This window comes from Sus scrofa, chromosome 1 (genome assembly GCF_054392235.1).
Source record: "Sus scrofa isolate SSC_HxYL_T2T_F1_AM1 chromosome 1, Sscrofa_HxYL_maternal_Yorkshire_Landrace_v2.0, whole genome shotgun sequence".
In the NCBI taxonomy this organism is placed as follows: Eukaryota; Metazoa; Chordata; class Mammalia; order Artiodactyla; family Suidae; genus Sus; species Sus scrofa.
Genome location: NC_139383.1, coordinates 77,796,730 through 77,823,873, shown reverse-complemented (window position 1 = coordinate 77,823,873; position 27,144 = coordinate 77,796,730). Strand labels below are relative to the sequence as shown.

General features: G+C 46.5%; 1 protein-coding gene across 5 annotated transcripts in view; it reads left to right on the top strand.

The window, feature by feature from the left end:
• FYN (FYN proto-oncogene, Src family tyrosine kinase) overlaps nt 1–27,144 on the top strand; it is a 225,160-nt gene that overhangs the window by 159,588 nt on the left and 38,428 nt on the right. For 4 of the 5 annotated variants that reach the window (XM_021084366.2, XM_021084347.2, XM_021084361.2 and 1 more), the window contains exons 3-7: nt 8,634–8,891; nt 12,741–12,837; nt 20,689–20,787; nt 23,980–24,083; nt 25,056–25,205. In XM_021084366.2, the coding sequence (XP_020940025.1) occupies nt 8,645–8,891; nt 12,741–12,837; nt 20,689–20,787; nt 23,980–24,083; nt 25,056–25,205 (697 nt within the window). In that variant the 5' untranslated portion in view covers nt 8,634–8,644. 5 annotated transcript variants of the gene reach the window in all.

Here is a 27,144-nt window from a genome sequence, read left to right as displayed (position 1 = left end):
GCAGCATGATCCATAAGAGCCAAAAAGTGGAGACAACCCACACGTCTATCAGCTGATGATTGGTAAACAATAACTGATAAGTTCCTATAACGGAATACTTTTCAGCCATGAAAAGGAGTGAGGTACTAAGTCATGCCACACACTGAATGAATCTTGAAAATGTCATGCCAAGCAAAAGAAGCCAGTACAAAAGTTGCCTATTGTATGATTTCATTGATGTGAAATATTCAGAACAGGCAAATCCATAGAGACATAGATAGATTCCTGTGTGCCAGGGCCCGGGCTGAGAATAAGATGGGAACTCATTGCTTCATGGGAACAGGTTTCTTTTGGGAAAGATGAAAATGTTCTGGAATTAGAACATTTCCCTTGCAAATGTATTAAAAACCGCCAAACTGTACGCTTTATTAAAAGGGTGATTTTATGGTATGTGAATTCCCTCTCTAGAAAATCATACAAAATTTTAAAATACTGACCCCAAGGAACATTGCTATGCTCCAAAAAGGGGCAGGGGGAGGCCTGAAGAGCTTTATAATCTGTGCTCTAATTCTTTCTGAACTATTTGGCAAAGACAGTTAAAATATATCTTTCTCCTTATCACTGTTTCACTCTTGCCTTAACCCTGACAAGAGTGAATGTAAGAAGGTGAATGTAAGAATGTACAAGGTGAATGTAAGAAGAAAATGTTCTTTGTGCCTTTTGGAGCTGTTCTATGGCTTGGTATTGAAACCTCACTTGTCATCCAACGTGGTACCGTGGAAACAAATCCTACTGGGAACCATAGGGTTGTGGATTCGATCCCTGGCCTTGCTCAGTGGGTTAGGGATCCAGCATTGCCATAATCTGTGGTGTAGTTTGCAGATGCAGCTTGGATCTAATGTTGCTGTGGCATAGGCTGGCAGCTGTGGCATAGGCTGGCAGCTGTAGCTCCCATTTGAGCCCTAGCCTGGGAACCTCCATGTGCCGCATGTGTGGCCCTGAAAAAAAAAAATGCAAAAAAAAGAAAACACCCCTCATTTGTCCACATGAGTTTGGGAACAGCTCCAGCCTTTGGTTGACTGCAGTGTTAAATCTCAGCGCTGGGGTCTGACGCTTCCATTTCTTTATGAAGTGCTTATGGGTCCCCAGGTGTTGGGGAAGGTTATACAGAGAGAAGGAAACGTGCTGGCAGGGCGTGAGCTGCTGCCTCGCAGCCTGGGGGTCATTTGAACAGGACGAGCCAGCATGGGGAAGCCAAAAATATTCTCGGTGCCAGGAATGTGGCTTTTTCTTAAAGTAATGCAACACTTTAAGAGTGAGTGATTGATATTAGTTTGGTTCCCTTACCTTGCAACATGGAACAAACCCACCTTCCTCACAAGGCTCTGTGTAAACGATCCAGTCGGTCCAAATCCACCTGTTAGGATTCCTGAAGCAAAGCTTTCACGTGAGTTGTAAACAGGCTGCGTTCTCCCACTGCTGCTTATGGCCAGTGTCTGCGTTGCAGGTACTCCTGCTTTTACATCAGTCTTCTCAGCCCTGAGGAGTAGCTTTTTATCATGTGGGTTTGATGAGGCGGGGGCTGGACTCTCCCTCTCCGGGCTCCACATAGAGTAGAAATCTGTTGTTTTGTGCCTGGAGGACGCCTGACGTGTATAGCTCAGTTTATACAGTGAACGTGTTCCTGGAAGTGTGTGTGATATAAAGCACAGCATGTTTTTAATGTGGTGGGAAAGCTCACTCTGCACCAAAGAGCCCAGTGCTGACTCCTTTGTGCCATGGATGCCTTCCTGTCCCATCTAGGAAATATCAGGAAACTAAGGGCTGCTTTAATGTCATTGGTGAAAACATTCATTAAGGTGCCAAACCACTTCAAGGGAGCTGGAGACTCCCCACACCTGGTGTGGTCCCCACGCCCCTGCAGAGCCCCTGGCTCAGGGCGGGGGGATTGAATGGAGGGGAGTGGGGCCAGTCCCTGAACTCAGGGCCTCCACTGGTCACACACATGAGATTGGCCTCTGTGCAGCCAGCGGCCTTCCCCACAGGTCTCTCACTCCGTGCCCCCTACCCTGGCGCCCACTCCCTTGTGTGGACTGGCCAGGATTCCATGGGCAGGAGGCCGTGCGGGTGTAGAGGCTCCATGTACTGGCCAGGGACTCAGTCTGCCTGGCCTCACATCCCATCTTCACCCCTCGCTGAGCTGTGGATGATTTCCCAAACCTCTCTGCTCCTCTGCTGCAAAGCGAGGGAGAAGAGCAGTCCCACCTCTTGGGGTTGTAACAAGAATCTGGAGAAACAACACATTCTAGTGCAGAGCACAGCCCCCGGCCTTTGCATGCTAGTGGCCATTACTGCTGAGATTGGAGCCTGAACCTCCGTGGCACACCATCCCACCAAAACACGTGTTCATGCTCTTTGGCTGTGTAGCAAATTAGGACAAACTGAGCAGCTTAAACAGCACCCATATATTAGCTTACAGTTCTGTGTCCCAAGGCCAGGCTCTGTGTGGCTGGGCTCTTTGCTCACAAGGCCAGACTCAGTGTGCTGGCCGACAGCATTCTCATCTGGAAGCCTTACTGAGGAAGGATTCATTTCCAGGTTTCTTCAGCTTCTTGACCCAGTTCTGTTCCTTGTGGTTGTAGAACTGAGGTTCCCGTTTCTTTGCTGTCTGTCATCTGGGGACTGTTCTCAGCGCCTATAGGCCACCCATATTCCTGGCCACAGAGCCCCCTCTGTCTTCAAAGCCAGCAGTGGGCAGTGTCCCTCCCATGGAATTCCTCTCACATTTTGAATCTGCTTCTCCAGAAGGAGCTCTTTTAAGGGCTCACCTAAAAGGTCAGGTCTGTCTGGGATACTCCTCTTCATTCAAGTCATCTGTGCCAAGGGAGTTCCCCTTTGCCTCAGCGGATTGAGAACCCAACTAGGATCCATAAGGACCTGGGTTTGATCCCTGGCCTTGCTCAGTGGGTCGGGGATCCAGCATTGCCATGAGCTGTGTAGGTCGAAGACACAGCTAGGATCTAGTGTTGCTATTTGCTATGGCTGTGGTGTAGGCTGGCAGCTGTAGGCAGCTCCATTCAACCCCTAGCCTGGGAACCTCCTGTGCTGCGGGTGTGCCCCCCACCCTGCCAAAAGTCAACTGTGCCAAATAAAACAGTCAAATCATGGGAGCGATGGTACCATCATCTACAAGTCCCCAGGATTATCCAGAGCTTACACACCTTAGAGTTCTGCCTCCCACACCACCTTTTCAACAAGGCAGGTGCTTTAATGCCTCCCTTCCAGTTGGCAGCAAAGAGAAGATCTGCCCTCATTGGCAGAGATCTGTGTGCCCTTTCTCCATAGCTGGGCTGGGCCAGCGGCTGGACCCAGCACCCTTGCTATGTGCAGTTCAGGCTCCAAGAATCTACATCTCCGCAGCGCCATCCCAGCCATGATCCTTTCCCTGCTTCAGGACCGTGAGGAGTGCCTGGGCATCAGAGAGGGTCCAGCCTGGTCCTGCTTTCTCTGCAGCCTCCCCAGTCATCCCTGACCCCTCGGCCCCAGGCTGGCCTCAGAAGACAGCCCTGCCTACATTCCTGCAGGGTGTATAGGACCCAGTGTCCCACAAAGAGGAAAGCCGCATTGTAAAGGACTGAAAATGCTGGGACGTTGGGGTGACAGGCACTGTGGTTCAGCTACCATTGCCACTGATGAGGCCCTCTGTGTCTCCATGTCCTCTTCCAGCTGATCCATGGGGAAAACTAAGGAAAGCCTTTCCTAGACTTGCAAGGGATTCGTTTTCCTCACTGAGAAGGTAGCAAAACACCTCAGGTTGATTCTTGGGGGTGTTTCTCATTTTACAAGGATCGAGAGTCCCCTGCCATGACTTCTGTCCTGTCACCATCCCATTTCTGACCTGCCTCTGTCCCATCCTAATCCTCTGCCTCACGCTAGTACAGTTGACTGGAAAATGGTGTTTGCTCCTTAAACTGCCAGCTTTGGCTTTTCTCTCACATTTTGAATCTGCATTCAAAATGTGCATGAAGTGCATGAAGCTGTGCAGTCGATCTACAGTTTAGCTTTCACCTGTCCCTGTCCCACCTGTCCCTTCCCAGTTCCTGGAGTTTGGTTTCTAGGTCCTTATTAGTTCAGTTCCCTTTCTCGTTTGTACCTTCATTATGATACCTGCCCAGGTAAAGCAGAGACCAGCTAAAGGGACAGTCAGTGAGAGCCCCAAGAGACACACCACACCACAGCACAGCACAGGCCGGTGTGGCTTTGCTGTCACCCTCCGGAGTCTGGGCTGTCGGGAAAAGGATGCCACTCACGCCTGAGGGCTTTTCACCTTTCCACCCCTCCTAGGTTGATTTCTGAGGCAAAAGTGCTTACATGGCTGAAATTAAAGCTATTTGTTCTCTGGTTCTCCTTCCTCCTCTTGGAATCCCATTTATGTGTCTCAAGAGAAAGTAATTTGCTTCTGCAGAAGACTTCCAGGGGCCTTCTTCCTTTTCCGGTCCCCAGCTCTCGCACACACCTGACATCTCACAAGTCCTGTGCTGTTCTAACCTGGGCATGAGGTGTTGCCTTACTCCCTGGCACGTGAGAAAGTGTGAGCGGATCGGTGTTTAATGTGCACCTAGCAGACCCGACCGTGGCATCAGTGAAGGGATGTGTGGTCAGCCAGACTCCTTCTGGATCAGAGTAACCAATGTCCAGAGTGACAGACAGAGTCCATCCTGCATGTCAGCTCCGGTCCCCCTCGAGGGCTAGGTGAGGAAGGATTCTGACAAAGTGCTGCGATGGATTGATGACATCCGCCGTTCCCACGGGAGCAGGGTGTGGCAATCCCTGAGCTTTTCTCTTTGGCAGCGTTTGCCCAACTTGTTTAACGCTGTTGTGGCACAAATGAGGAAAACCACAGGACTAAGGAAATTTTAAGTAAATCGGATTTTACTTGTGTAGTTAAAACAGAGCCCCTCCTTTTGCAGAAGGACTGGAGAACAGGGGGCTTCACAGCTCTGATCCACATATCCTGACCACGGGCACAGGATCCTCCAGGCCAAAGTGCTATGCATCAGTTTTTCTAGGCACAGCCACATGCAGAGAACAATGGTCGTGATGTCATGATGTTGCAGAGAATAGTGGTCATGAGTTCATGATGTACGATTTACTGATCAGAGTAACTCCAGGGCCCCACTCTCCAGCGACATTATCTGCCATTTCCCAATGGCCCGTGGGTCTTTATCAAGTATATTCATTCGCTCATTGTCTGTTCCTGATGGGCCCACAGCATTGGCCAGAACTGTATGTAACAAAGGATGTTTTCATTTTAAATTAGATGCTCAGAATTTTGCTTCATGGCAAGGAGCCTGAAATCACATTAAGTACAATTCGTATAGCGTCTTCTGACTCTCTCATCAGGAAATGGTTAGTCTGACCCCTCAAGTGGGAGGAATGAGACCATAGGTTCTTACACAAATATTTTCGTTGTGATTAACTTTTAATGAATTGAGCCCATATTTAATGATGTATTTCATTTTCTTCATGTTTGTCAATGAAGGGAAGAAAGTAAGCAAGATCTGTGCACAACATTTCCTTACTCAAAACTGCAAACACATGAAGTAGTAACGGAGCTCTCCCTTCTATAAAAGAGAATTGTTTTCTCCAAAATGCTTCTGATGGAGTTTGAGAGGGTTTTTTGCATTTAATCATTTAACAAATATTTATTGTGCTCCTGCTATGTTCCAGGCACTGTTTTGACACTAGAGATGCAATCATGAAACAAAAGAAAAATAATCCCTGCCTCCAAGGAGCTTACTATTTCTTTCCTTCCATTATTTCATAGGATTGTATACAAGCTGATAGACATTTATTACAGTGGTCATACTTTTTAAAGTAGATCTTGAACGATTTTTTTCTTAGTTTGGTTAGATGGGGGATCCTATTTTCAGTAGGTTTCTGATGTAGGGTTTATTTTGATGGAGTTGAAAGAGTAGTCTGTAATGAGAGTTCTCATTGGGTTTAGTTTCTTTTCTCTATCACAAGGAACTAACTTCTAGAGTATTTTATGTCAGTTTTTAAAATTGCCTTTTTCTACCTTGCCTGCCTATTCTTCAAGGAAGGCATTCCGGATTGCATGTCAGTCATATACATATAAGGGTAACAGTGCCTACCCTGTTTCTAAACTATAACTATAAATTCTTTCCTCTTCTTAAATCTAGATTTCTTGACCTTGACCCACCCACATTTGGGACTAGGTAGTTCTTCGTTGTTAGAGGCTGTTCTGTTCAGCTTAGGATGTTTAGCAGCTTCCTTGGTCTGTTCCCACTGATGCCAACAGTACCCCTTACCCTCAAGCTGTGACAATCAGTATGTCCCTTGGTGGGAGGGGCAGCCAAGTCACCCCCAGCTGAGACCCATAAATGATATGATTCTGTGATTCAGGTCTCATGACCCCTGATTACAGCAGGTCAGTGCAATCCCTGAAAAAAGCACCTGAGACAAGCAGTATCTGCTGTTGGCCTTTGAAGGAGCTTGAGGGCAACTTTCCACCAGGAAAGAGTTAATATAAAGCAAGTCTTATGAAGCAGTCCCAACAGCAAATGATGCAACTCCTCCAGTCATGCCTTGGAGATATTTTGCATTTCCTATTGGAAACTTGTTAAAATTGTATCCATTTACCATAAACTAGAGAGCAAGTCAGACACAGTACACTGTAAATTAATCTGGAATGACTTACACATAAATGTGTTCCAGCTTTGGTGAGCTCAGCTCAAGCAGCACGCGGCTCAATTCCAGACGTTTCCATCCTTAGGAACTAACATGTAATTCAATAAGTATTTATTGAAACATGCAGTAAACGTGGGCTTCTGTGACCCCAGTGAGCAGTGCTCAGAATAGCACTCCCGAGAGTCTCCATATCTGATGTGGCACCCCCATTTTGGTTGGCAAGGTATGATAGAAAAACTGGCTCTTTCATTCCCCTCCACCACCTCAAGTCCTTTCCCATCGTGCACCAGCTGTGCCTTCCCCAGTGAGTACGTGTAATTTTACATGATGTCATGTGTTTCTTAGTTGGTTCTTTGGTCCCCAGTGGGCCACTTTTCAGAGTTTTGGCAGGGACAGTCATTGCATGTTCTCTCTCCCCACTGTCAGCTTGACAGGGTCTTACAGGGTATTGTATTCCAAAGTGGGATCATTTAACCAACTTACCTTCTATTTTTGAATCTTCTTCACTTCTCACACATACCGATAGATTCAAAAACACAGGGCATACTGCCGATAAAAAGCTCCTGGAAGAAGGGTTGGCCTTGACGCAGAGAGAAAGAAAAGGTGAAAGAAAAACAGTACATTAGGGAATCTTCACTTAGTTGCGTGCTCTTTTTTTAAGCACCTACTGTGCACCAGGCACCAGCAATATACCTATGACAAAAAATGGACTGGGCCCTGCTTTCCCAGCGCTCCCAGTCTATTGGGCATTAAGACAAGTGAACCCGCCATGTTTCAACATGGCGAGATAGGGGCTGTAATAAGGGAACTCAAGATGCTGTGGGAGCACCTAGGAAGGGCTCCACCCCAGCCTGGGGGATGTCAGGGGCTTTGTAGAGAAAGCAGTGTCTAGACCAAGATATGAGGGATATTGTATATCAAAGCGGGGAATGTGTTCAAAGCCACATCCTGAGGACTAAAGTCTGGTGGGAAGAATAGACCTTTGAAGAGTTGAGAAGTTCGACATGTTTGGATAATAAAGTGTGAGACAGGAAGAGTCAGACATCAACAAAGAGGAGCCAGTAAGGACACTTTTCAGGATTCTGACTTGAACGCATGGGCCATTGGTGGTGCCCCATTTACTGAGATGGGCGCAAAACACGTAGATTTGGTCTCAAGGAGGGTGGGGTGACAGTGATTCAAGTTTTAATTCACCACTAATTCTAGAACATGAGAAAGATTTTTTTTAATGTTTCTGAAAGATGTCAAAAGCTAATGGAAATTAGGAAAATTAATTAGCAGGTTTAAATGATTTTGTTACTCTAGGCTATCATGACAGCCTGCACACATACTCAGACCTCTTAGTTTCTGCCAGTTGTTATTTCTTCATCCAGCAATCATTTCTTTATTGATACTTCATCTGATTGCTTAAAATTTATCAAACGTGTGCCTGAAGAATGAGTCTCCATGGATGCAGGGCAGTGAGCTGTTGAGGGGCCGTATTCCAGCTTTCCCAGTACTCCTGGACCCTCTTCTGTAGATTTCCTTTGCCAGGTGCAGGAGGCACTGAGCCTATGGCATAGGCTCGGTTTTGAGAGCAAACACTATTTTTTAAAATGACTAGAGAAAAGCGTAATAGGTTAGTTATTAAGGACTAATGAGTGGGCTGTCTTTAGGCAGATGTGTGACGTTCCAGAATTGTAAGTAAGGGTGCAGACCTCTGAAGAAAGATGCTGCTCTGTGAACATGGCTGATCCCATCACTGGGAGCCTGTGGGGAATGACTGATTGTCCAGGGCACTGAGATTGCTTCCGACCCTCAACCCTTGCCACTGCTTTTCATGCTGCTCTAGGTCTGAAATACCCAACGGTGAGCTGTGTAAATGATTCCTCTTTAATCATCAAGCAACCCAGCCAAGAGGGAGCGTCCAGGTTCATGGGGTCTTTTTTGTTTGTTTTCACCAGGAATTTAGATAATGGGCTGTGTGCAATGTAAGGATAAAGAAGCAACAAAACTGACGGAGGAGCGGGATGGCAGCCTGAACCAGAGCTCCGGCTTCCGCTATGGCACAGACCCCACTCCTCAGCACTACCCCAGCTTCGGCGTGACCTCCATCCCAAACTACAACAACTTCCATGCAGCCGGGGGCCAAGGACTCACCGTCTTCGGGGGCGTGAGCTCTTCGTCTCACACTGGGACCTTGCGTACGAGAGGAGGAACAGGTCAGAACCCAGCTGCCCCTTAAGTCTTCTGGCGGTTGAACATTTGTGTTCCTTTGATGAGGGACTCAATGTTTTATGTTTTCAGTCATTCTCCAGCCTCTGCCAGATAAGGGGCTGTTAAAAAAGCCAGAGCCAAGGGGAAAGGGGGAGAAAGTGGGATGGACAGGGAGTTTGGGGTTGGTCAATGCAAAGGATTACATTTAGAATGGATAAGCAATGAGGTCCTGCTGTACAGCACAGGGAACTCTATCCAGTCTCCTAGGATAGACCGTGATGGAAGATAACGTGAAAAAAGAGTGTATATATATATGACTGAGTCACTTTGCTGTATAGCAACAAGTGATGCAACAGTGTAAATCAACTATACGCTAATAAAAAAGAAAAAAATCTAACCCTCCGCCCAAAAAAGCCAGAGCTCAGTGTACAAATCTTGATGCTGGCAACAGTAGTGTGGGGGCCCCCAGTTGCTGCCCTCTGAGATCCTTCGAGGTTACGGGAGAAAACCTGCTGCTGAGGCCCTTGAGGCCAGTGGTGGTGCGCCTTGGCTGGCTGCCTCCAAATAACTGAGCGGCTTTTCCAAAATGCAGATGCCTGAGTCCCAACCCCAGGGCTTTGGAATCAGAGGTCCTGGGACTGTATCTGAGCGTGGATGTTCTGAGTTCTCCAGACAAATGCACTTCTTCCCTGAATCCCACCCCCACCCGCCGTCCCATTCAGAGCATTTCAGGGTGGTGCTCTGCCTCTCCGCTTCCTAACTCCCAGCCTGCCCATCCCTCCAGAGTCCTGGGGCCATTTGGCCATGTTGTCCTTCGGCTGTTCACCTTCATGGGTTCTCTGCTCTTCCCATCATCTTCCACATGACTGACTTTATCAGCCCCATTTTTCATGTATCTTTTTTGTATTTTAAAATCAAATCTAATGTATCCTTAAGGGATCTTCTGTCTCTCTCTTTTTTTTCTTTTAAGATTTCCTTCTCTCTCCCAAGGCTGTGTTTCACTGCCATGTGCATTTGCTGACTTAGCTAATACTTTGGAAACTCTCTGGCATGTGTTCTCAGACATATGTTTTCTGAAATATTTGTAAGTTATCTCATGCATCCTTAGTCTTCCAGATCCTCTCCCAGTATGTGAACCATGGTAACTAGATGTTTGACATTATTTGTTCCAAAATTGGTGTATTTATTACAAAAGTTTTTAAAAATATACATCAACCCTTATGCTCTCAGCTTGTGTGGGAGCAGATGTCCTCCATAACGACCCATTGTGCCTTTTTAGCTGGGGAGTTGCCACTACTGAGTCCTCAGCAATGGTTTTCTTCCTCTACACCCAACAGAGCCGTGTGGTTCTGTCAAGGGGACCTGACCCACAGCTTCAGGCATTTCACTACTTCTGTTCTGCCAGCACATCACATACTGCTTGGGAGAAAAAATGTTTATGTTCATCCTTGCATCCTTGCATCCTGGTGCATTATGCATCCAGCTGTCCCTATAAAGCAGGCCTGAAGGGTGGCAGGGTGACTGAGGCCTGGACACCCTTCCTCCTCATCCTTCCAGCCTTCCTGGGAGGCACCTGGGCTGAAGGGCTGAAGGAAAGAGGCGGCCCGGCAGTCTAGGGACGTTTGTCTCTGGAGGATGCAGGAGGGGAAAAAAGCCAGAAATGCACCCAGACCACACTGTGCCTGTTGGGAGAAAACAAGTGCTTTGCCAGCCAGACTCCGATTTCTGCTGACACAGGCACTGACCTTGTGCGTTCATGCACAAATGCTCGACATGAATCCTGTGTCTGCAGGTATTGTTCATAAAGTCACTAGAGAGGACTCCTCGGTTGAACGTGGGTCTGTAACACAGTCAGGGACAATGTTCGTACAAGAGGGCATCTGATTCCTTAGAACGTGTGAAAGCCGAAACAAGACCCCCCCAAATGCTGGTGGATGTTTCTGCCTGGGTTATTTGGCTTGAACACATGTGCATGCCTTTCTCCTTCATGCTGTTTTCAGTGCTTTAAGGCCAGGAGCAGTGTCTGTGTCTCCCTGCAGCCTCCTTTGCCTCCCCCTCCAGCCCTAGAGGATAAAAACCCCCAGTGAGGACCTGCTGGCTGCTGCAGGGAGACGTGGGCGAGGGCTGGTATTGTCCGCATGCCCCTTGTCTTCCACACCACGGGGCTTGGAATTGTTTTTAGATTCTGAACTGAAGGGTGTCTGTTCACAGTGTGTTCATGAGGATGGGCATGGCCTCACAGGCTCCCATTCTGTTTTCAGCCAGAATCTTTTTTAATCTTTCAAAGAAATCTCTGAAAGGTTTTGCATTTTTGTCAAACAAGCCCTGCCGCCCTGCACGGTCAGACCTTCTGCGTGCCAGCCCTCCGCAGGAAGGCCCACTTGGGGTTGGGGGGCGCAAGCCCTGCTTCCCCCTCCAGGTCTGGAACAGTCCCTGGGCACATCCGTTCCCTTGGAGCTCCCAACGTAGCAGAACGGGAGCTTGATGAAGAGCAGAACCCACAGCAGGCGTTCTTCAGCCACATGAGGCACTTCGGGGTGCAGGGAGATCAAAGTGAGAAGCCAGAACGTAGAAAAATGGGGTGTATTCGTTATTAATGGCTGCACAACAAACAATCACAAAGCGTAGCAGCTTCAAAAGGAAAACACATCTATTACCCTGCCGTTCGTGTGGGTCTGAGGTCCAGGGATGACTCGGCAGGTTTCTCTGTTTCAGAAGCTCTCCCAGGCCGCAGTCAAGGTGCGTTGGCCAGGCTGCAGTCCTCTTACTGTTCCTCTGAGAAGGATCTGCTGCCAGGTTCATGGGGTGTTTGCAGGACTCAGCTCCTCATTGGCTGCTGGCCAGAGGCCACCCTGAGTTCTTTGTCATGTGGGCCTGGCCAGCCTGGCAGTTTGCTTCATCAGTGTGATCAAGCCCAAGCAGCAGTGCAGAAGAGTCTGGCGGAAGACAGAAGTCACCGTCTTTGGAAGTGGAAGCCTATCCCTTGCAGGACATCCCGTCACCTGTGCCACGTTCTCTTGGTTAGAGGCAAATTACCGTGTTCAGCCCACACTTGAGTGAAGGGATCCTGGGAGGTGGATGTCACCAAGGGCTGTCTTAGAATTCCGCCGATGACATGGAGCAAGTCCTAGGCCAGGCAGGGCACTGGATATTCCTCACTGTCGATAGCAAACCTCTGCACAGCAGGACCGGCCTCTATGAGGCATCTGACAGATGAGAAGTCACAGGGAAGGTCTGAGGAAGGGCAAGGACTGTGATTCAGCACGAGGAGGGGCACGTTCAAGGTGGAAAGAGAGAGGGAGACCCAACGCAAGAGCAGGTGCAACGGCAAGACTCCTCTGACTGCACTGAGCGTTTACGGAGAGGGGCTTCTCAGCACCCAGGCTACAGAAGAGTTTCCTGTTACATCCTACATCCTGTCATGCCAAGGGAAAGAGTGGTCCATCTTACCCAGACCTGATGGGGGCCCCTGCACAGAGACCGTGTGTGGGATAAAGGGTGTCTAATTGCTGCCTAGCTCTGTAAATCTCAACTACCATGTGGCTGCTGCTCCTCGGGCGTGGCCATGATATTGACGTCTGTCTCTTCCCGAGGACTCACCCAAGTGTACAGAGACTAAAGCCTCAACTCCAGGCTTTAGTTGGATCACATACGCTTCCCCTGCAAAGACCAAGGCATAAACCCAGCCCCGGGACTCTGGTTTCACACATTCATTACAACACTGCCTCATGTTATCAGTGCTGATTAGATGTAAATTCGGCAAAGGAGCTTTTAGCGAAGATTTAATTTCTTGGAATTAATTTCCCCTGGTGTAATAACCTCTCCCCTTTTGCTTTTGCTTTTGCTTTTGTCAGGAGTGACGCTGTTTGTGGCCCTTTACGATTATGAAGCCCGGACGGAAGATGACCTGAGTTTTCACAAAGGAGAAAAATTTCAAATACTGAACAGCTCGTAAGTTTGAAGAGGGTCGGGAAAGCATGCACGGCCTCTCAGAGTGGGAAACAGTTCTTGTGTTAGCACTCACTAAAATTAGATCTCTGAAATTCTAGGACACTTGATCGTAGCATTTCAGATTTCCGAATCTAATCTTAAATTGCTGAGAATTAATGAACTGACGAATTGAACACTTAATTCATTAATTCTTAGCAGTTAACTTGAGGGAAGAAAAGTTGATGAACTAGTGCTATACTTTACGGTGCTGTGCATCCGGGCAGCTTTTTGGAAGCTGTCATGGAAGCAGAGTGGATGGTTTTGGTTTTGGTTTAAAGGTTGTGAAAGCACCTGCATCACCCTCTATAAAGCTACAGTTTCAGGTGATTGCCACAGGCTTGCCTAGCCACAGCACCCTCTCTGTGCCTGTAGCTTTTCTTCTAAGTTCACCTGTTGGCCTAACTTCACGGAAGGCTAGCACCAAGTTCCTTTTTCAAAACTGCCAAGTCAGTGAAGCCTATGGAGGCATTTTGCCATAATGAAATTTTGCAAGTGACCGAAATCTTTGTAAGTTAGAAGGAAAAGCAGTTTTGCCCGCTTGAGAATGACCACAGTGCAGGCATCATCAGTGCAGCAGGCAGTGGGGAAATGTCCAGGCTGAGAATCACTCACTTTCCAAATCCTGCATATAATGCTTCCTTTAGGGAGAGTAAATATGGGTCAGATTTCCCTATGGTTTTTAAATACTGTCTGTTAGGCGAAGACACCTACCAGCTGTGCACACCACTATGTGTGCACGGGGTCGGGGGCCCTCCAGAAAAACCCAGGCTTGAAGAAAATGGAGGTGTCCCTTGTCTGCAAGACAGACCCTCTCCCTACACCTCACGTTTTCCTCCTGAGCGCCCCCCAGTGGCTGGGGAAGGACACCACCTGGGTGCTGGCTACACTGCCCTCTGCTCTCTAAGCAAATTGGATTTCTGAAGGGCGGGAAACCTGGCTTTCTCAGTTTCCCTGAGAGCACGCGTGAGGGCAGGCAAGAGGCAGCCCACTCACCTAGGAAGAAGAGCGGTCCTTGGAACAGGGAACTTCCTCAGGCCCTGACAACTGCCTCTTGGGAAAACCCACCCCTTCTCTGGGACGCCCCTGATTCTCAGGACCACCTTTCAGAGGCAAGAACGGCCTCCCCCCTTCCCATAAGAGGCCAGTGACTTCCAGACATCAGAAGGCACCATTTCCATAGTTACAGGGTTATTTTTGAAATCTTTATTGTCATCATTAGCAGGAGAGTGGGTAGTTTTTTTTTTTTTTTTTAACTTTTTACTTTAAAGACATGTGGTCAAGTACACGGATCAAAAATGTACGTGGTGATACTTGAATAAGAATAATGCCACTCAGCTTGAAAATGGTTCAAGTCGTGCATTGTACTTATTTTACTGCAATTTCATTAAAGTGTGTACTATTTGCAGAATACTCACAAACCAAACATTCCTGTGCAACACATACCCAGATCAAAAAGAATTACCTGCTCCCGCCCCCAAGCCCTCCTTCTCTAGCCAGAGGCATTTTTTAAAAATAGTAAACAGTTGCCCTTTATTGAAGGCTCCTTATGTGCCAGCCATGTGCTAAGTTACAAATGTTCTCGTTTATTCTTCACAACGACTGTCTGAGACGTGTCTCAGTCATTGTTTGACAGATGAGGAGCCAGAGGCTCAGGTTAGGGATCTGCCCCGGTGCATTGGGCCGGTATCCATCCCAAGGGCAGCGTCAGGGTCAGTGTGGGAAAGGTCCCTGCTAGAGGGGCTGAGCCATTTGTGTTGCATGAAGTTTTGAAGGGATGGGGGGGGGGGATTTGATCTCTTCTGATTGATGATTCCTTACTGTTAATCTGATGCTCAGATGAATGCTTCTTGTCAGTCTACTAACTTTGAAATCTGAAATAACCCTCCCTACCTCTCCCCATTTTATACAATATTTCCTAAATGCCAAGGATGGTTAGAACTTTCAATCAATCTGTAATTTCTAAAAGGTGAGAATTAAAGAATAGTAGGCATTCCCGTACACAGTTCTTCTTAGGTTTTCCCCATAGGGCGGGTGGATCCCCACATCGGTTGTAGGGCACTTGGAGAGCCAGTCCTCGCCCAAATCAAACTTGCGATTTCTTCCTCCGTTAATGTGGATAGGATCTTGAATGGCTTCCAGTTGCAGCTGTGGAGAAACACTCAAGGAAGAGCTGATCTATCTCAATCTATATTTTGTGATTTGCATGCCTGGCCTGTAATGTTTACAGAAGGCTTTTGAACTTCTGACCCTGTTCTCTTAAAAGAAAATATTACAAAGGGGTTTTTTTTCCCCGTCTAATAGTCTTCTCTCTTGCCAGTGGAATTTCTCATCTTACATGCCATTTAAATACCCTTTTCCAAGGTTATTGGGGAGGGGTGCAGGGGAATAAGGTTTTTGTAACAAACACAGTATCCTGAAGTCAAGGGTAATAACAGGGAAGAGAAAATGAGGCAGGAAAAACAAAGCGAGAGGACAGAACCAGATGGCAGGCGTCTCCCTCCCCCTCCCCCAGCCTCTCTGGGGCCCTGGCTCTCATCGCTTGAAAGAGAGGGAGGGACAGGGCTGTGATCTCCCTGGGGCAGCTGCCACATCTCCCAGTGTGTGTCCTCCCACTCCTTTCCCAGTCTAGAGGCAGAACTCAAGGACCAGCCTTTGTGTTTCGCATGGCAGCATGACACGTGATCCGCGTGTGCGCCTGTGCCCAGCACTCTCCTCACCAAGGGGGGGTGGGCCTCCTTCGCTGACCTAGTGTAGGTGCTTAGTACAGGGTATTTGCACATCCTTGAACTTGACCCATTTTTGAATAGGTACCTTCATCTGTTTTATTCCCTATTTTCTCATTTCACGGCCAGGGATGTACCACCTAGAAACAGCAGCTCTAAAATACAGTAAACACTTTACACAGAGTGGAGTACTGCTCATTGCCTAGGCTAGCAACTCCTTTAAGTTCTTTTCATCATGATAAGAAGAAATCTGGTTTAGAGCCCATCAAAGCATTTTTCAAATTGTTATGGATATGCTCTCTGAGAGTAAGATGAGCAGTGACCAAAGTTAGAAAGAATTCAGCATTTATAATGATAATGCTCCATAGCTCCATAGATCAAGGCTGACTTCTGTTGGCAAATGCCACTTCCTGGCTCCATCAGGGCTCTGGGCTCCCAGCTCCTGGGACCATGAGCCCTCTGAGCAATGCTGGGGATTGGAAAGAGACTTTTAATTTTGATAAGTCTTTAAATTAGAACAACAGGGGAAGCTCTTAGGCAAACTTAAAAGCTGTTCTAAACCAGGGCCAGATAAGAGTTAGAGAAACTATTCACAAACTATATGTGCGTAAATTGTATATTTGAATCCGAGCAAGATGAGTTAAAATCTCATCAACCCTGAATTAATGAAATAGCTGAACTGTAAGAACTCTTTAAAGAAATGCAGCTTTAGGTGTTTCCACTGTGGCTCAGTGAGTTAAGAACCCAGCATGGTGTCCGTGAGGACTCCGGTTTGATCCCTGACCTTGCTCAGTGGGTGAAGGATATGGTGTGGCTGTGGCATAGGCCAGCAGCTGCAGCTCTAATTCGACCCCTAGCCTGAGAATTTCCATATGCCACAGGTGCCACCCTAAAAAGAGGGGGGAAAAAAGAAAAATGCAGCTTTAATAATACCAATTACCTACAATAACTCAAACAAGGAAAAGTAATGTAGTAAAGATCCTATTTTCCTAAATCAAGGTGAATAGTTTGTGCAGAAATCACCTATTTATTTGAATTAGCTTCCTAGGGTCTTAAAAAGAGATTTATTCATTTGCTCAAAGACTTTTTTTTTTTTTTTTTTTTTTTTTTATGTCTCAAGTCCATTCCAGCCTATCTGGGCACAGCATGTGAGCCTTACTACATAATACATTGTGTCCTTGTCACCTCATATCTCCTTTGATGGAGAAAGTGACCCTAGATGGCCTTGAAAAAGAAAGAAGGATTTTATCTCTCTCATGAGTAACTGAAAACCCTTGTGAGATTAATGGAGTCACTTAAGAGAAAATCATGAATTCCTAATACATGACTTTAAAATGATCTGGTAGTTGGATTCTCATCTCTGCTGAGACCAAAATGAGATAGATTTGAAATGGAAATAGCTTGATTAATACCAGATCACCTGAATAAGGCTGGGCTTGTCCCAACCTGCAGCAAAATGTGTTGGCTTCCTGCCTCAGATGACATTTCCATCTTTTTTTTTTTCATTTAAATCAGTTAGAACTAACTCAGTGAAGGTTATCTTGCAATTAAAAAAAAAATTAGTCTCTACTGCAAGCATTTAATATTTCTTCACTCTTTTGGAGAATACCCAGGTGTGAGTGTAGGGGCGGGAGGGTATTGTGGGTGTGAAAGAGAGAAAGAAAGGAAGAGAAAGGCTGGAGATGATAGGTATTGTTATTCTTTATGATGAAATGTCTCCATCTAGTGGAATTTCCAAGCAGTAAGCATTACTGTATTAAAATGAAGATAATGGCTGCAAAGCAATTTCCTTAAACATATGCAATGTTTAAAGAAAAAAAAACTTCCGCATATGTTCTTAGATGGTGTACTGACAAGTGCATGTATTTCTTTTGGAGGACATGGAAATGAAACCAACAGAAACTGCTAAAATGTTAACATTTTTTAATTTCATGATTTGAACCTGAAAGGAGAGGGATGAGATCGGTGAGCAACCCAGGGCCAGTTCCACAGCCTGGTAATGATCTAGTCTTCAGTTGGGGGGTTGGGCCTCAGGTGTTCACATGCAACATACAGTCTTTGATATGTGTGAATTATTTTATCATAAAAATCTGGACATGACCTAAATTTAAGCTTATTAATAAAGGACTTTCTGGGAGAAATTATCTCCCTTTTTTGATTATCTGTTTAAATTCATTTAATAGATTAGAAAAAGACTGAGAAACTAATTAAAACATACCTTGTTTAAAACCTTTGCCAGCAGATGCAACCTGAGATTATCACACAAAGTGAAGTAAGTCAGAAAGACAAATACCATATGATATCACTTACATGTGGAATCTAAAATATGGCACAAATGAACCTGTCTACGAAACAGAAACAGACTCACAGACATAAAAAACAGACTTGTGGTTGCCAAGCAGAGAGGGGATGGAATTGTATGGATGGGGTGTTTGGGGTTGGTAGATGCAAACTGTTACATTTAGAATGGATAAGCAATGAGGTCTCACTGTATAGCACAGGGAACTATATCCAATCTCCTGGATTAGACCATGAGAGAAAAGAACATTTTAAAAAGAAGGATATTTGCAGCAACATGGATGGAACTAGAGACTGTCATACTGAGTGAAGTAAGTCAGAAAGAGAAAGACAAATACCATAGGATATCACTTATATCTGGAATCTAATATATGGCACAAATGAATCTTTCCACAGAAAAGGAAATCATGGACTTGGAGAATAGACCTGTGGTTGCTGAGGGGGAGGGGAAGGGATGGATTGGGAACTTGGGGTTAATAGATGCAAACTAATGGATTAGCAATGAGATCCTGCTGTGTAGCACTGGGACCTATGTCTAGTCACTTATGATGGAGCATGATAATGTGAGAAAATAGAATGTGTGCAAGTATGTGTAACTGGGTCACCATGCCGTACAGGAGAAAAAAAATTGTGTTGAGGAAATAACAATTTTTTTTAAAATGTTTAAAAAGGATATCTGTATCTGCCTGAGTCACTTTGCTGTACAGCAGAAATTGGCACAACATCATAAGTCAACTATAGTTTTAAAAAACAAAAACAAGAAATAAAACCTCTCCAGCACCCTGTTTTCTTATAGGGTATTCTGTTATTCATGCCACCAACGCTCACCCACAGCTGCACATGTACACTTGTCACTGTTTGTCTGCCGCTGTATGGAATCCTATCTGGGATCATTGTGCATCCTTCCCTCCCTCGGAGCCAGTCTTTAAAGGCTGGGCCCCTGGCATAAGGCTGGTGTTTATACAGAGGCTGGTTATCCTCTACCTAATTGCATCTGTCTGGGGGAGATCTTGACCAGGGCCGAAAGCCAGCATTTCTCTTCCCCTGTCTGAGGGCTTAGACTAACAGCTCAGCCAAAAAAAAAAAAGTGATAAAAAAAAAAAAATGCAGCTTGGGATTTCACTTGCTCCCACCAAGGACCAAAAAAGGAAGGAGAGAAGGCTTCTGGTGATGAGACATCTGAGAGGCCTCCGTCTGCTCAGGGGCAGTTGCATCCTCTCTGCCCCTCGTGCTCCTGACCTCAGGCTAGGGGAGGGTTTGTGGACACAGTCAGTGTCAAAGCTACCCCAGGAAGTCGGCTAAGCTCTGTTGATGGGGAGAGGCACGCACTGCACCCTGCTCCCCGTCACGTGCAGCTGAGGGAGTCTAAGCCTGTGAACTCTGAGCATTTAATCTAGTCACTGGTTTTATGCTGAGGGTGGTGTTGCAAGCACCCTCTTTCACATTCACATCCTTCTGCCCACAGTGCCGTGAGCCTCACAGATGAGACCATCCTGTGGCTGGAACACTGGGCTCCAGGGGGCGGTGTGACTAACACTCTCATCCCCCTACCCATCCCTGCACACACCTCTGCACCTCCCCCCCCTTCCTGTCATACCCCCGGATTCAGGGCAGGGCTGACAGTGCTCCATGAAGTAACCTCAGGCTGCAAATGTCCAGGAGAGGCCCAGCCTCTCGTAGGCTTTATTCTTCTACCCATTTTCTTGAGAGCAAACAAGGCAGGTACTCAGAGCACCTCCATCCTTTATTAGGCCTCCTAAAAGGCTTCCTTTCTCAGATGATCTACAGCTATAGACAGTCTGTCTGTCTGTCTATGTCTCTGTCTCTGTCTCTCTCCCTCTCCTTCTCCCCCCCCCCTTTTCTTTGCTTCATCTTTTGAATAATTTAATGATGGACCGAATAACATTAAAGCCAGCAGCTTGTCTCTGCTGGATCTCTCCAGCAGCACCTGGATGCTGTTTGCCTCGGGGCAGGGCAGAGGAATGAAATGGTAGCAGAATTGGTGCATGTTCTATTTTTTTTCCAGCTTTATTGATATATAATTGGCAATGTCCCATTGTAGAGGTTTTAAGGTGTACCATGTGATGGGTTGATGTGTGTATATATTGTGAAATGTTTACTGCAGTAAGGTTGGGTAACACATCCTTCATCTCCTATAATTAGCATTTTTTCACTGTTTTTCGTCAGTAGGCTGGGGCTCAGTTCCCTTTCCCTTTGCCCAAGTTGGTGACACTTACCAAGCAAAAATACCCTCTTCCCCACCAGAGCCCCCCTCATGACCAGGGTCCTACATTTTTAATTTCTAAATAAGGCAACAGAGGAGAGACAAAGCTGGATTCCCCTCTCAGCTGACTCAGATTGTACCCATTTGACCCTTGAAGTGGAGTTCCCGTCATAGCTCAGCAGTTAGCGAACCCGACTAGCATCCATGAGGATGTGAGTTCAATCCCTGGCCCTCCTCAGTAGGTTAAGAATCCGTCATTGCCGTGAGCTGTGGTGTAGGTTGCAGACACGGCTTGGTTCTGCTGTTGCTATAGCTGTGGTGTAGACCGGCAGCTGCAGCTCTGATTCCACCTCTAGCTTGGGAACCTCCATGTGCTGCAGGGGCGTCCCTAAAAAGAAAAAGAAGAAGAAGAAAAAAAGACCCTCGCAGAGGACTGTGTTAGAGTTGGCGAAACCAGATAGCAGGATAACTAGGAGGTGGTCATATATGCTCACAACGTGGAGTCTGTGACCACAGGACATTGAAATGGTCCACGAATTCACTTCCTTTTCTCTTTTCTCTCTGCAGGGAAGGAGACTGGTGGGAGGCCCGCTCCTTGACAACAGGAGAGACGGGTTACATTCCCAGCAATTACGTGGCTCCAGTTGACTCCATCCAGGCAGAAGAGTATGTTTTCTTTGGTCATTTTCACTTAACTGCTTGCTTTTAAAAGAAAGTTGCCCCAGTAAAATGCTGTTAACATTGTGTGAGAGCGAGGAGCTCCCATCGTGGCTCAGTGGAAATGAATCTGACTAGTATCCATGAGGACACAGGTTCGATCCCTGGCCCCTCTCGGTGGGTTAAAGATCCGGCGTTGCCGTGAGCTGTGGTGTAGGCTGCAGACGCGGCTCGGATATGGCATTGCTGTGGCTCTGGCGTAGGCCAGCGCTCCAGCTCCAATTTGACCCCCTAGTCTGAGAACCTCCATATGCCTCATGTGCAGCCCTAAAGAGCAAAAACGAACAAACAAAAACGTTATGCAAGAGGGAGAAGTCGATCAGTAGAGTTGATTAAGGGGTGAGAGAGTGTGGTCCTGCCACGTCCCCCAGGCCCTCTGCCACATCTACATAGTATTTGTACCCTCACCAACTTAATATGTTTTTTTTAAAGCCTGCTAACTTTTGAAAAACATTTACTTTGTAAAGAAACTTTGTATTAATACCTTAAACAAGAAAACCTGGTATTACTTGCCATGAATAGAAAGTAACCATGAAAAGGTAATGAGGAGTTCCCGTCGTGACTTAGCAGGTTATGAACCCCACTTAGCAGGGTTTGATCCCTGGCCTTGCTCAGTGAGTTGCAGATCTGGCATTGCCATGAGCAGTGGTATAGGTCACAGATGCAGCTCAGATCCCATGTTGCTATGGCTGTGGTGTAAGCTGGCGGCTGTAGCTCCAATTGGACCCCTAGCCTGGGAACCTCCATATACCTCGGGTATGGCCCTAAAAAGATTTTTTTAAAAAGGTGATGAAATTCTAGCTAGAGCACGTACTATCACCAGCCCAAGGGTCTAGGCCTGAAGTCTGTTGAAGATATGGGGGGAAAGGGAATAGGGAGGGTGGGGGAGAAAGAGAAAAAGGGGGTAGAAATAATTGAGGTTTTCCTCCTCCCCAGAATTGGAAAGGTTAAAAGGTGCTGAAAAGACAGGTGTCCAGGCCCTGGGTAGGGGTCTCTCACCTGCAGGTGTCCCACAGCTCAGGCAGTCCTGAGGGGGTACATTTCACTGGCCCTTTCCTCTGATATGGGGTGTCAGGTGCTTCTTTCACAGCAAATTGTGACCAGCGGTTTGTTGGCTCAAGGATTTTTCTGATAGCAGTTTCGAAAGGTGGTGAGTAGGCTGGGCAGATTCTAGAAGGAACAGCTGTGGTTGCTCCTCCTGCCCGGGGTGCCAAATAGGCACCTCCAAAGTGAAGAGCTGTCAGTACGGCTCCTGTGAGGGCCTAGACATCTCAGCTAAGGGCTGGGATCCCCCACCACACCGTGGGAACCTGCCTATCCTGCTTGTTGGAGGCAGTCCTGACTTACCAGAAGACAAGTCAGGAAAAGTCGGCCACAGAACCCGACCTTTGGCTCTGGTATCCCACTTGCCCCGGGTTTGTCTGAGCCCTGTGAGGAGGATTAGACTCCACAGCCCAGCCAGATCCCCAACTGGAATGTTGTCTTGTCTTTAGCTCCCCTGCATTTCCTCTAAGAAGATCTGTTTTGTTTCCCACCCTCAAATATTCAGTGGTTCTGAGCTCCTTTTTTCCTCCCAGGGATTGTTTCATCATCAGGGAATAAAAGAATCCGTATTGAGTCCTTATTTTAAGGCAGGTTTGCCAACATCTTTGTCTTCCTTCAGAATAAAAGGTACCACCAAAACAAAGCATTGCTCTGACTTAACCGGGAACCTAGCCTCCATGTATTTAAGTTATATTTAGAATGGCCAGGGGTTTTTTAAATACTCAGTTTTTAAAGAATAAAATAGCATTTAAAAAATAATACCTGTGGTTTTACATGAGCGGTGAATTGCCCTTATCTTAAATTGCAATTGTTTCAGTACACACCATTGTTCTTAGGGCCCTCTTTCCACCACTGTTCATGTTTACACTGCATTTTAATTGGGTTATTGATACAAACCCAGAAAGTCATTTCTCACAAATAATTGGTGTAATTCTTTGTATACCACCTCATGCTAGGTTAGGATTACTGCAGTCTCATGCCTTTAAAATCACCAAGGAGCTGGCACGAAGCATGTCTTCTCTTATCCTCAGGGAAGCTCTTTCATTCACAAAAGAATTTGACAGTGACACATAATAGTGCACATATAATGAGTTGAAATTTCATTTTAGAAACTGGATCCTCTCACCATCACACATTCTAGAAACAGATCCGTGCACAGATTCCAGTGGACCTCTGCTTGGGTCCCCTAGGGCTCATGGAGCACCTGCTGCTCGCTCACTCAGCACCTACACAGAAACGTTAACCAGTCACCAGGCCGTGGTCAGGGCTGGAGAGCGCAGGGGAGATGAAAGATGGATGAGGAAGGTTGGGGGGTGAACTGAGGTGATGTCTCCTAAAGTGGCAGGAGAGCATCATGATAGAATATGATCAAGTCCTAGGCACCGAGTTGTTTTTGAGGACGTGCAGTTGGCTACCCAGGAACCTGGCCCTGGCATCTGGGCCAAGGCACACCTGGGGCAGGTCACAGCCCAGCTGCTCAACAGCTCCCTTCTGCCTGCCCACATTCTCATGCTGCTGGACAGAGAGAGGATGGAAACGAGCATGGGGGCCGCAGACACCTCAAGTTAGGGCTAGTCTAGAGTTCCCGCAGTTAGGAAGTTGCTGAAAACACCATGTCTTTGTTTTTGATCCATTCTAACCGACTTCTTTTTAAATGCTTGGTTAATGATTTTTATATACACTCAGCCTGTGTTTTATTATTTCCCAGGTGTTGTAATTATGCTCAGAAATCCAGGGTCTTGTAGAGGCACGTGGGAAGGGTCCTCTTGGTTGCCATTTCAAAACAAGGTCTTGGGTTTCTCTTTTTGTGCATGCAGGTGGAACTTTTAACACAAATCCACAGGTTGCTGTCATCTCTAGAGGCAAGAAAAATAACCTGCAATTCAAATCTGATTGTTTTTCAAGAGTGAAAGAGACGGACTGGGGATGGAATTGGGAATAGATTGAAAAGGAACTCGTTGAGGCCAAGAAAAAATGTACAGGGCGGGGGCTGAGGATGGAATCGGAGATGAGGATTCCTGGGCAGAGGGACCAACGCTGTTCCATTGTTGTAAATGTTCATTATAAAATGTTTCCTTCCCTTGATCTCACTGAAAGGTGGTACTTTGGAAAACTCGGCCGAAAAGATGCTGAGCGACAGCTTTTGTCCTTTGGAAACCCAAGAGGTACCTTTCTTATCCGTGAGAGTGAAACCACCAAAGGTAAGATAACGAGCTGAAGAAGCTGGCTTGTCATTCAAATCGCTGGATTAGTCAGAGGGGATGAAAGGCTTATCTCTAATGTACCAGGAGTTTTAAATGGTACATATATCCCCCCGCCTTGTGAGCCAAGTCCTATTTTCAGATTTTCCTCCAGGCTCCAGAACTGCAGACAGTTCCAAAAGGATGGCAGAGGCTCAAAATTGAGACCTTCCTCCCCACACGGGGGCTGGGGCCGCTTCTCTCCTCCAGGGACTCTGAGATCATAGACTCTTCAGAAGTCCTTTAGGATGGGGATTTTCTGAAAAATCCCTCTTGGTTCCTCGGGTGCCCATCGCACAGGTTGTGTTCCCGCACTTCTTTTGTTTTCTCCACCACTGAGGACTTTTCTTCCTCCATCTGCCCGCCATCCCATTTTTCTAACAACACATTAGAGCCCACAGAGGAGCTGGGGCCCAGGGAAAGGAGCAGTGGCCTTTAGCTTGATCTGCCAGGCACTGGTTCTCCAGCTCCTGGGAACAGTGTTGTGAAGCAAGAAGTGGAAGCTCAGTTCTAGAAAAACGGTTCTCAGATTTCTTCAGTGTGCACTGCCCCTGCCTGCATGATGCTCTGTGGGTAATCAGACTAGGGCCACAGCCCAGCCCTGAGCAGCCCTTCCCTCCTTCCCGGGGGTGAGTTGGGTCTGTACCTTGTTCACCAGCACAAGTGTACTGAATAGGGTATCATAGGAAAAAAATCCAGGGAGTGTTCATTCTCAAGGCTAGAATCATTTTCTTGCTAGTATCTTCTGACATTTGCAGAAAAAGGTGTTTTCTTCCTGTGTTACCAACTAGAAGTGTGTGTGTGTGTGTGTGTGTGTGTGTGTGTGTGTCTCCTCCTGATAATTATTCATCAGGATACTCGAGTAAATGAGACCTGAAAAACACATGGTTACTGAGAATGATTGAAGCTGCTAATGCTTTGCATATTCCCCAGGTGCCTATTCGCTTTCCATCCGTGACTGGGATGATATGAAAGGAGACCATGTCAAACATTATAAAATTCGCAAACTTGACAACGGTGGGTATTATATCACCACCCGGGCCCAGTTTGAAACACTTCAGCAGCTTGTACAGCATTACTCAGGTAACCTGAATTCTAACTCGCTACTGGCCACTTGGATGCTGGAGGGAGTGGGTGGGCACAGAGCAGGGAAAGAGGTACAACGAATATGGACAAAGCCACACTCGGGAAATACTTGGCTTTGCCAGCCCCTCAAGGTGGGTCTTGGCCAACTGGGTTCTATCAGTTTTTTTCCTTCAGAGCTGTTATTAGTTCCATATGTTTGTCAAAAGCTTATAATGCTGTAGTTCCCCACGTAGAAAGCAAGAGGTTAAATTCTAAAAGCTCTTTGTTTTTTCCATCATCATCCTGAACTCCCTGAAAGTTATCTCTTCCTGTTCCCTGGCAGTGTGTAGTTTAGAAACCCTGCAAGGCAGAGGGTGTGGTCTCCGAGAGGACACTTACCTGGGGTCTCCCACAGGGGGTGCTGTGTTTCTACCATCTCTCTACACTCAGCACTGTTGCAGGAACAGCTGCACATAACGTTTCATTCTCATGACTAGATAAATTTTGCCATCCATTTATTTATTTTTTCTTTTTTCTTTAGGGCCTAACTTGCTGCATATGGAGGTTCCCAGGCTATGGGTCGAATCAGAGCTGTAGCTTCTGGCCTACATCATACCCATCCACTTACCATATTCTACGTCCCCATCAATACTTCTGTTTCCTAACTAGGCTTAGACATACTTGACCCACAGCCCTTAGATCTGGTACAGCTCTTACAGTTACTTTAAACTTTTAAACAGAACATCAATCCCTGTCCTAACACCAAGATGTCACCATTGGTCTGTCGTTCCTAGAAACATATAATTATTAGCTGTGTGATTTGTACATTTTATTAAAGAAGGTAATTGTATGTGCAGTAGTTAAAATGATGGCTTTCTCAAGTTCCCACTGTGGCACCACAGGATAGGTAGTGTTGCTGCAGTGCCAGGACATGGGTTCCATCGCCAGCCTGGCACAGTGGGTTAAAGGATCTGGCGATGCCACAGCTGTGATATAGGTCACAACTGTGGCTCTGATCTGATCCCTGGCCCGGGAACTCCATAAGCCACAGAGCGGCCAAAAAAGAAAAAATAAAAATTAAAAAACAATTGCTTTCTTTCCTAGATTAGCAAGTGTATCCCACTCTGTCATATGTACACACCAATGGACATAGCTGTGCAGATGCAAATAAAGAGCTATATCCCATTCAGCCCACTAATTTTTTGGGTGACTATATTTACATTTTATATCATCCTTCAGAACAATGGTAAGACCCCAGAATAGTACACCTCAACTATTGCTCTGCACTCATTTATTTAAAAATATGCCTGGGAATCCCATCGTGATGCAGCAGAAACAAATCCAACTAGGAACCACGAGGTTGTGGCTTCGATCCCTGGCCTCGCTCCATGGGTTAAGGATCTGGCATTGCCGTGAGCTGTGGTGTAGGTCGCAGAGGAAGCTCGGATCTGGCATTGCTGTGGCTGTGGCGTAAGCTGGCAGCTATAGCTCTGATTCGACCCCTAGCCTGGGAACCTCCGTATGCCGCAGGTGCGGCCCTAAGAAGAAAAAAGACAAAAATAAATAAAAAATAAAAATATGTGTGTAGAATTTTTTTAGCACCAAAAAAAAAGCAGTCTTTTGAAAATGGCCATAAGAAAGGTCTGTCTGTAGACCCTGGGCTCTAAGGAGCACATGAAAAAATTAGCAACACTGGGAGTACTTGTTGATTATGGCGGTGGGTAACTTTCCTTTATGTTGGATTCTCATGAAATTCTTGGGAAAAATGGAGCAGAATCTCTCCCTGAGCTTAAGTGATAGACTCAAAATGCCCACACGTTGTAAGGACTTTTCAAATACCGAAATATATTTCATTACAGCCAAACATCAGCAGGATCCCCAGGGTTTGGATCATTTGAAAATATTGTGTTGGAAAGGGCACCTTAATAACATCATAAAGCTGGAAAGAGAGAAGGGA